Source organism: Condylura cristata, unplaced genomic scaffold, assembly GCF_000260355.1.
Source record: "Condylura cristata isolate star-nosed mole 26May11 unplaced genomic scaffold, ConCri1.0 scaffold00033, whole genome shotgun sequence".
NCBI lineage: Eukaryota > Metazoa > Chordata > Mammalia > Eulipotyphla > Talpidae > Condylura > Condylura cristata.
The window spans coordinates 16,380,898-16,390,350 of record NW_004567134.1 but is presented as its reverse complement, the minus strand read 5'-3'; the positions used below and the strand labels follow the sequence as shown (position 1 = coordinate 16,390,350).

The 9,453-nt window shown below is 50.2% G+C and overlaps 2 protein-coding genes across 2 annotated transcripts in view; one reads left to right on the top strand and one right to left on the bottom strand.

Annotated features, from left to right (window-relative positions):
• The window catches only part of EMC3 (ER membrane protein complex subunit 3), a 16,494-nt gene extending 15,706 nt beyond the window's left edge, over positions 1–788 (bottom strand). The window contains exon 1 of the mRNA XM_004692382.2: positions 456–788. Within this exon, the coding sequence (XP_004692439.2) occupies positions 456–610 (155 nt within the window). The 5' untranslated portion in view covers positions 611–788. The remainder of the gene's footprint in view (positions 1–455) is intronic.
• A 119-nt stretch (positions 789–907) lies between these two features.
• FANCD2 (Fanconi anemia, complementation group D2) overlaps positions 908–9,453 on the top strand; it is a 51,793-nt gene continuing 43,247 nt past the window's right edge. Inside the window, exons 1-8 of the mRNA XM_012732183.1 lie at positions 908–999; positions 3,921–4,015; positions 5,528–5,656; positions 6,097–6,164; positions 6,330–6,433; positions 7,044–7,104; positions 8,298–8,350; positions 9,272–9,350. Coding sequence (XP_012587637.1) covers positions 3,952–4,015; positions 5,528–5,656; positions 6,097–6,164; positions 6,330–6,433; positions 7,044–7,104; positions 8,298–8,350; positions 9,272–9,350 — 558 coding nt within the window. The 5' untranslated portion in view covers positions 908–999; positions 3,921–3,951. The remainder of the gene's footprint in view (positions 1,000–3,920; positions 4,016–5,527; positions 5,657–6,096; positions 6,165–6,329; positions 6,434–7,043; positions 7,105–8,297; positions 8,351–9,271; positions 9,351–9,453) is intronic.

Below are 9,453 nucleotides of genomic sequence, written 5' to 3'. Positions count from 1 at the left end.
AAATTTATTTACACAAAGGCTGGGATATAGGCCAGAGGTAGGGGGCAGTGAGAGGATTCACCCGAGACAGAGTGAGGAGCAGAACAGGCAGATGGACCGAAATACACTGCTGAGGGGAGCAGCAGGAGACACAGGAGAGGTCTGCCGCGCCCTGGGTCACCTCCCTGGCCGGGGATCGAACTCGGGCGGCAGGGGCTGCCTACAGTGCTGAGTCTAACTTCTCCCCCCCAACGCCTTTACAGACATTATCTAAAATATAACCCTTATGCCTGCTCTGAGAAGAAATCCTGTGACCAACCCCATTTTACAGTCGGCGAAACAGAAAGCACACGCAATCCAGTCAAGGTCACCCAGGAGCGTGGGCACGATGTGAACCCGAGCAAAGCGACATGTAGCTCCGGCACGTCCGGCCCAAGGTCGTGGAGTGGGGCTGCCGGACAGGGGAGGGCGCTGACCTGTCGGAGACTTGCTCCTGGGTGAGCTTCTTGTCGCTCTGCAGCAGGATGGACACGTAGTGACGGATCATGCCCACGAAGAAGGTGATGATAACGATGGGCAGGACCACCCAGAGGCGGATGTTGGAGTCGAGCAGCAGCTCCGGCCCCGCCATCTTCCCACAGCGCCGGCTCCTGGCCGGGTGTAGCCGGGTTTCTGTTCCCTGGGGTGCGGGGGCTCGGCTTCGAGTTGGCCTCTGGGCCTGCTGGCGCCCCTCAGCCTGGCCAACCCGGCGACACCGGCTCCTCGGGTTCCGGTACACCGCTCCCAGCCCGGCCGCAGGCCGTCCACTTCCGGCGCGGAAGCTTGACGTCACGGAGGGCGCGCGGGGCGGCGTCAGGCGGCGTCGCGCGGGGCGGGAAAGCGGGACGCGAGGGGCGGTGACTTCTCGGCGCGGGCAGCGCAGCCAGCGTCCTCCTTGGGGGTCTCGCCGAGCCCGGCGTTCGCCTCTGCGCCCCGAACTTCGGCCTCGTCTCCCGCCCTGTGTGGGGCGAGCCCCCTCAGGTACTTGCGTTCTCAGGGTACCCCGGCCTGTCAGGCTTCCCCCCACATCCTCCCCCGGTGACCGGTCCTGAAAGCCCGCGCCAGCTCCCCAGTGTTGAGGTTCTCTGCTAGCGAAGGGTTGAGGGCGCGCACCCCCAAGTCAGAGGTGCCGCGCCGGGGCCTAGCGTCTCCGTCTGCAGGGCGGCGGCTCCTGGTGCTAAGTGTTGAGCGAGCGGCGCGTTTCTCAGCCACGGCGGGGTCTCGCGGGGGTGAGGCGGGGGACGTGCTGGGCATGTTCATTCCTGGCGTTTTCTCTTAGCCCCGAGGCAGCGGGTGCAGAAGGGCTGAGCGCGGCACCTGGCACAGAGCCGCTCGTGGAAACCGTGGTCCTGACCCAGAGTAGGTCCGGGTGGGCGACCGAGAGCCGATGCTGGCGCCCCACTGCCCAGCTCTGCCCCGAATGTGAGACTAATGCTGCTCCCCGCCTGCAGACGCGTTGTGAGGGATAAATGGCATGGAGCGAGCCCCCACTGTCGTTTTTAAGTAGTGCTTGCCTGCCTCGCACCCATTGGGAGGGAATCGTCGCAGCCCCCCACACCCACACCCCGCCCCGTGCCAGGACCCTGGCGGGCGGAGGGGCCATGGGGGGAGGCCGAGTCGCAACTCCCGAGGGCCTTGCAGGAGCATTTTTCAGGGGAGATAACCGTGGGCGGGGCCCTTTAAGGATGCTCAGTAGTTTCTAGCAGAGATTATGGTGGGTGAAAAGCCACCGGAAGCCAAGGCTGGGAGACCTGGAATGTTCTGGTTTACAAAACAATAGGAGGCACCTGTGGTGCGGCCCCAGCCTACCTCACAGGCTCCTTAGTAATTCTGAGTGGCTTCCAGTTTCAGCGTCTGCCTAGCGGGCACCTCCCCTCCTTCTACTGGCTCCCGTTTCAACCCTCAGGTCCCTGCTTAAAAGCCACTTCCTCTGGGAGCCCATCCCTGAAAAATTGTCCTGGGTTTCAACATCACTTCATTCCCAGTTACACTAAATTTCTTTGCCAACCCTCAGAGCACCCGGTGTTTTTGGTTAGCACCTGTGGAGAACTGCATAGATGACCACCTGGGCAGGGATCATGCCTGTCTTGTTCATATTTATAATCCTAGCGCTAGCACAGTCCCCAACACATGGGATTGCATAACGGAGTTAAATGAGAGCTGGAAAGGGGTTCTCCCTAGTGGCTGGGGGGAGTCTCAGCACTGTCAAGTGATCACCAGCCCTTGCTGCATTCCCTCCCTGGCCAGGATCCTGTCTCACCCACTCTCCCCTCAGCTGTGTATTTCAGTAGATCTGCTTATCCTGCTCCCCACTCTGTCTCTGGTGAATCCTCACCCCCCCCATTCTTGTTTGCATAAATAAATAAACAACAAAATTTTTTTTAACATAAATTGGGGCCCTCCCTGGTGGTACAGCAGGTTAAAGCACAGCGCTATGAAGCTAGCTACAGCCACCTACACACCAATTTGATCCCTGGCCAGGGAGGTGACCCATATGGTGTGGCAGACCTTTCCTGTCAGTGCTGCTCCCCTCAGCAGTGTATTTCAGTCAAGTCTTCCTGTACTGTTCCCCATTCTGTCTCTGGTAAAATCTCTCTCTCTCTCTCACACACACACGCCACACCTCTGGCCTGTAACCCAGTTCTGTATGTATAAATAAATAAATCTCAAAAAAAAATTAAGAAAAGACAAAGTATAGTCTCTAAATCAGACACCCACAAGTGACCCATTGATCCCCTCGTGGGCAAAAGTCCACCCAAAAGGGACTGGCGTAGAACAAGGCCTGCAAAGCTGCCACAGCCGAAAGCACCTTCCAGCAGGGACCCACAGAAAAGGGTCAGAAATGGCCAGACAAGTCTGGGCCAAAATCAAGATAAATGCTTCCACAGTCACCTCCCCACAGGTCTCTCACCCACGTCTGTTTCACCTATCCAGGACCAAGAAGAAGCAAACGCAGCTTCTTCACTGTCTCTCTGCTCCATGTGGCTTCTCAGGCCTCCTTCCGACCTCCATCCTGTATCCTTCCTTTTCAGTCTCCTCTCTATATTCTTCTCCTCCCTGCTCAGCTCCACCCTCTGGGTGGTGCAGGGAACCTGGAACTGCCCCTTTTCTTGGGGACCACCCTGTTACAAGGGGAGCAGTGGGGAGACAGGAGAGGTCTGCTGCACCATGGGGGCCAGCTCCCTGGCTGGGGATCAAAATCATGCGCAGTGGTTGCGGACAGCTTCATAGTGCTGAAGTCAACCCCTTGTGCCACTAGGTAGGCCCTGTAAGCAGCATTTTAAAAAAAGATTTATTTGTTTATGCATATAGAACTGGGGTACAGGCAGGAGGTGCAGGAGCGGTGAGAGGATTCACCAGAGACAGAGTGGGGAGCAGAACAGGCTGACTGATGAAGTCCACTGCTGAGGGAGCAGCGGGAGACAGGAGGGGTCTGCGGCGGGAGACAGGAGGGGTCTGCGGGAGACAGGAGGGGTCTGCGGCAGACAGGAGGGGTCTGCGGCAGACAGGAGGGGTCTGCGGCGTGGATCACCTCCAGGGTGGGGGGGGTGGGGATCGAACTCATGCTGAGATGGCTTTAGCTTCTTAGTACTGCTCCATCAGGGAGGGCCCCTAAGCAGCTTTTATAGGCACTGGGAGACCAAAAAGAATATGTCTTGCTTTACTGGGACGTTTGCTTTACTGCAGTGGCGCAAAGCCAAACCTGTGGATCTCTCCGATTTGCCTATGCCGGCCAGATCAGGTGTTGACAATTCTCAGAAGCTGGATTTGGATAGCATTAGTGTAATGACTGGAACTGCTTTGGTTCTGGATTGAGTAGTTTACTTTGACTTAATATCTTTACTTTCTCTGAATTTATATAGTGTCTGCAAAGCAACTAAAATTCTTCAATTTTGCTCTAGAAAGTGATTTAACTACAGAAGACTGGTCAAAATGATGTCCAAAAGGCAGCTCTCAAAATCTGAGGATACGGGGAGCCTCACAGAAGATGCTTCCGGTGAGTGCCACTCATTTGTTGCTTTGTTTCCTGTGGCAAATGTGTGAATTGCTTTAAGGGACATAAAGTCCCTGCTTTCACATGGTGGGTGTCATCACAGAGTCTAGTGTCGGGAGATTTGAGTCTCGGCCTCTAAGTCGTGTATAACTTTGGGCATGCCCTCAGTTTCCTTCCCCATGTCCACATCAGAAGAGGAATTACTATTAGACCTGTGTGCATCACTTAAGTGCTGGGGTACAAAAATCTGATACACTTTAAAACAACTGGTGATTCCCTTCCTCTACTAAAAAAAAGTCCGGCCTTGATAAAGTCTGTGATACTGACGTGCAGCGGAAAGGCATTCGGAGCACGCACGGGCAAAGATGCAGTGGGCAGGTGAGAAAGCACTCCTCGTGCGCTGCACCCGTCTGCTCCGGGGGCGTCGACTCGTAGGTGCAGCGTCATTTGTTTTAGGACTCTATAATTTGGGTCTGACCCTTGGTCAGATACCACTGACACTGATGGACACGCTTCTTGACTGTGCTTGAACAACATTCAGAATGATTAAAATTTCCACCCAAAGCCATGTTGGCAGTAAGCTTACTTTAGAAAAAGAAATTCCAAAACCTTTAACACTGTTACTAGAGGGGTTGTAGAATATAGAGAAATGGGGAGATTTGGAAACTCAAGAGGAGTAACTTAAGTCACCCAAAGTGAAGGCGTGCTTTGGAAATACCGTTCTCCAGAAAGGAAGAGACTTCTGAGTTAGATTTATTGAAAGGATTCTTGGTGAGTGAGGAACAAATTGAATTTTTCATCCCAGTTGTGCCTTAAACTTCTTTACGGAAAACGGTGTTTTTTGCTCCATTTTGTTTATGTCTTCCATAGGGAGAAACGGAAGGGCTGGGGGAAGGGGAAGCGAGAGTTGCACCGTTGAGTGAGAATAGTAGGAAGCCTTAGCTTTAGCTACCTCTCTGTTTGCAGGCCGGTTGCGTCTCATGGGTGGACTGTCTTGAGGTGAAGCTAGTCTGGGCCTCGTACTCAAGGCTGCGCTGGTTCTGTCTGCTCCTGCCTCTCCAGATCAGTGCTTCTCGGATGCTGGTGTTCCTCGGAATTGTTAACGGGAGAGCACGCTAAAAGCTCAGACCCGGCCCCACGCTGAGGTTCTGGCCAGTGGGTCTGGGAGGCCCGAGGCCACGCATGCGCAAGTCGCCCAGGGTTGCAGCGCAGAGGGCGGCAGAAGCAGCCGAGACGCCGGCTGCTTTGGGACTTGGGCGCAAAACGTTTCCATGGTTATTCTTGTTAGAATTGGTATGTTTTGAAGTTCTCGAATGAAAATCCAGAAGCAATTCTGTTCATCATTAGATTTGTTTCTAAGCCACTGTTGACCCTGGCTAGGTAACTTCCACTACAGCATCCATCCGTTCTAGTGTATTTCTTCAGGAACTCATGAACTTCCCTTCTGAGAGGTATTAGTCAAGGATTTACATTTTAATCTTTGCTTGGTCACATTCTTAAAAATTTTGTTTTCAGAAGCCAGAAAACAAAGGACAAGTAAACCTCTTGCTCATAGTGAAGTTGAAGAAAACGACAGTGTCTTTATAAAGCTTCTTAAGACATCAGGTGTTACTCTTAAAACGGGAGAGAGTCAAAATCAACTGGGTAATATTTTCATCTAAGTCTTGGGTATAGTGAAAGGACTGGGTGGTGGTTGGTATTTTCTAAATGAAAGGTCAGTAAAATTAGAAACAGAAGGACCAGCTGTCCTGAGACAAGGGTGAATTTGAAATTGCTTTTTAGAGTATTGTTGTAGATTTTGGTCCTGATTCATGCATGTTAACTAAAGTACTTCTAATCCATTTTTTAAAAATATGAATACAAGTGATTGTTAATTCAAGGGCTCTTGTGAAAAAGTAAATTAATACCCAAAAGAATAATTAAATCTGGGGCAGAATAATTTCAGGTGCAGAAGATTTGGCTCTGTGCTTAGGTTGAAAATACCTTTACTGGTGTCAGCAGTTAGGAGGCTTGGGCTTTACAGACAGGGACGATGGGGATGGCGTTGAAGGCTCTAGAGACCAACTCTTCTTTGTTTCTCATAGCTGTGGATCAAGTCATTTTCCAAAAGAAGCTTTTTCAGAACCTGAGGAAACACCCATCTTATCCCAAAGTATGTACCTGCTCCCTGGTGGGTTTTCATTTACCAGCAGGGCTCCGTGACTTGGAACTTAAACACAGTGGCATAGAGTTGCATGAGCTGCAGTGATTCTTCGGTAATTTACCACAGATGTTAAACTAAAAATCGTACTCTCTTTATTTTTTTAATGTCATTAAGGTCATAGAAGAATTTGCTAGTGGCCTGGAGGCTTACATTGAGGACCGAGACTGTTTCAGGAACTGCCTTTTGTCCTGTGAACGCCTGCAGGACGAGGAAGCCAGGTACATGAGCGGCGTGGGACCTGTCATACTCACTGGGCGCAGGGACGAGGAAGAGTGCAGTTTTTTTTGTTTTTTTTTTTTTAATTTCACCTTTGAGTTACTAAGTTTGTGGGTATGAGGCTAAGGAAGTGTTCTCTAGGCTGTTTCACCTGCGTTGATCGAATTTCTATTCTCCCATGCTGAATAGCATCTCTCGTTGTTCAGTATTATCTAATAGGATGGTTTTTCTTTAAAGATTATATGTCTACCCAGTTTTATCAGAAGAGATACTAACAGTAAAACAAGCAAATCACATTTTTTTTTTTGTATTTTTTTTTTTTTTTAAAGATTTATTTATTTGTGCATACAGAACTGGGGTACAGGCCAGAGGCTCAGGGGCGGCGAGAGGCTTCACCAGAGACAGAGTGGGGAGCAGAACAGGCAGATCTATGAAGTACACTGCTGAGGGGAGCAGTGGGCAGGCCAGGAGAGGTCTGGCTCGCCATGTGGTCTCCTCCGGGGCAGGCGGCAGGCGGGAATCGAACTCATGTGGAAGTGGCTTCAGATTCTCAGTGCTGTGCTTTAACCCGCTGCGCCACCAGGGAGGGCCAAATCACATTTTTTTTTACAGTGCAAACACATCTTACTCTAAGAGCCTCATTAAGCTGCTGCTGGGGGTTGACATTCTGCAGGTGAGACTTCGCTGCTCTTTCGGTGACTGTGGGGTGGTTTGTGAGGTTCGCTCACAGTGGCTGGACCGCAGGCTTGGTGGGGTGAACGTCAGGCTTTGTGCTTGCGGCAGTTTGCCTGGCCACTGCTGGGCTGCTGTGGAAGGGCAGCAGCTGTACCTTTGCGCGGAGCTGACTGGCCCAGACGCTGCACTTCCGTCCGTTTCCTGAGTCTCCAGACGCTGCTTCATCCAGCCTTGCCCTGTGCGCTCTGATGCCTCGCCTGCGGCTGCCACAGACGCCTTGTCCTCATCTCCCAGTTAGCTTTTATTTGCTCATTTACTTAGTTTTCCTCTGCTTCTCTTTTCTCACTTTATATTTCTTAAATAGATAACATTGTTTTGAACATCTCCGGTTATGAGCATGTCTATAACAGTGAAAAGCCCCTGCCTTTCCGCTCTCCCTTCTCTCCTGACTCCCAGGATCTCCTGGTAATCTTTCCTTGCTCCTGTCTCCCTCCCTCCCTCCCTCCCTCCCTCCCTCCCTCCCTCCTTCCTTCCATCCTTCCTTCCAGTCTTCCATCCTTCCTTCCATCCATAGAAGAACTGGAGTGTAGCCCGAGATGCGTGAGATGAGGATGCACCAGAGGCAGTGAGGAGCAGAACAGGTGGATCCCCTAAAATACACTGCTGAGGGGAGCAGCTAGAGACACAGGAGAGATGATCTGATGCACCTTGTGGGTCCTGCCCTGGTCAGGGATCGGACTCTGGCCTTAGTGGTGATAGCGTTGAGGTGTAGCCCCTAGGCCATCAGGGAGGCCCCCATTTTGCAATTTTTCAGAAGACATATATTGATGAGTCTTTCTATTCCAAAAGCTTTTTTTTTTTTTTTTTTAATATTTATTTATGCATACAAGAACTGGGACAAAACTGCTGAGGGGAGCAGTAGGCAAGACAGGAGAGGTCGCTGCGCCATGCGGGTCAGCTCCCTGGCCGGGGGTCAAAGTCATGCTGCAGTGGCTGCCGACAGCTCCTTACTGCTGTGCTTTAACCCCTTGTGCCACGGGAGGGCCCTGCATGCCAAAGACTTAAATTCAAAATATAGGCAACATTAATGATGACACCCTGAGAGCTCTTGTTGCAAGTTATAGCTCAGTATATACTTGTGTTGAATATTTTGACACCATTTCCTAACACCCTGTTTCTTCTTTTTGTTAGCCTGTCATTATCAAAATCTTGTTTGAAAAGTTGCCAGAATTCTTTTTTGAAAAGTAAGTGGCATTCTCCTGGAATTTTCTAAGTTCCCCATCTGTGTATGTGTGTCTCTGATGAGATTACATTATCAACTTCTCTGAAAGCCATTTATATTGCTGTGTCACATGCTTCAGTGGCTGCTGAAATCTTACCGGACTGTCTTTCGGTCAGATTCCTTTATTACTGTGACTGCGTGTTGCTAAAAGGATGCACAGTATGTTGCAGGTTTAGGGGTTCTGGGAGACTGCACCCCCACGCCTGTTTTACTTTCACCTTGAAGTACGTGCCTTTTCAGGAGCTTGCTAGTAATAATAGCAATTACTGTTATTGTAACTTTTATATTTTACCTCAGATGGTTTCTGACCTGGCTAAGTCTTTTCTCCACAGTGATACTTGGTTGTAGTAGACAGAGACCAAGAATGCCCTCAAGCAGTGGAACTAGAGAATGCCCAGAACTTAGTACCTAAGAGATTGCGAGTAAGGCAAAAACTCATTTTGGGGGACACTGTAATAACCGAGACAGTATTTCTTCATAAATGTTTTTCAGCATTTTCACAAACACTCTAATTTCACCTATTTCCATAGTAACCTGTGTTTTTTCCGTGAGCAATTGTCACATTGGTGTACCATTGTAAAGTATTTACCTTAAATCACTTTATTGCCTTTATTTTTAAAAAAGTTGTTTACATGACTGAGGGATCCTCTCTGGACCTCCCCTCAAAGTGCTCCCCCTTGTAGTTACTGTGACAGACTGCTTTCTAACACATGTAAGCAGAGTCGCGTGCTGATTTGCCCACCTGTCTGGCACAGCTTGTCGCACGCAGTAAGTGTCAGGTAGATGGTCATTGAATGACTGAAGTGTTCTGTGCAGGTGAGTGTGTGATACTATATAAGATAACATGGCTCTCAGCTTCTGTCTCCTTGTCCTGACTTTTCAGTGTGAACAGTGATGGAATCCACATGCCTCGGCTCATCATCAGTCAGCTGAAGTGGCTTGACAGGGTCGTGGATGGCAAGGTAGCCATGGGGACTTCCTGTCTCTTCTGCTTAAAACCACTCTTTTGGGATTTGCTGGGTTCTTTTCCTTTGTAAACAGAACATTAACTTTTTTTTTTTTTTT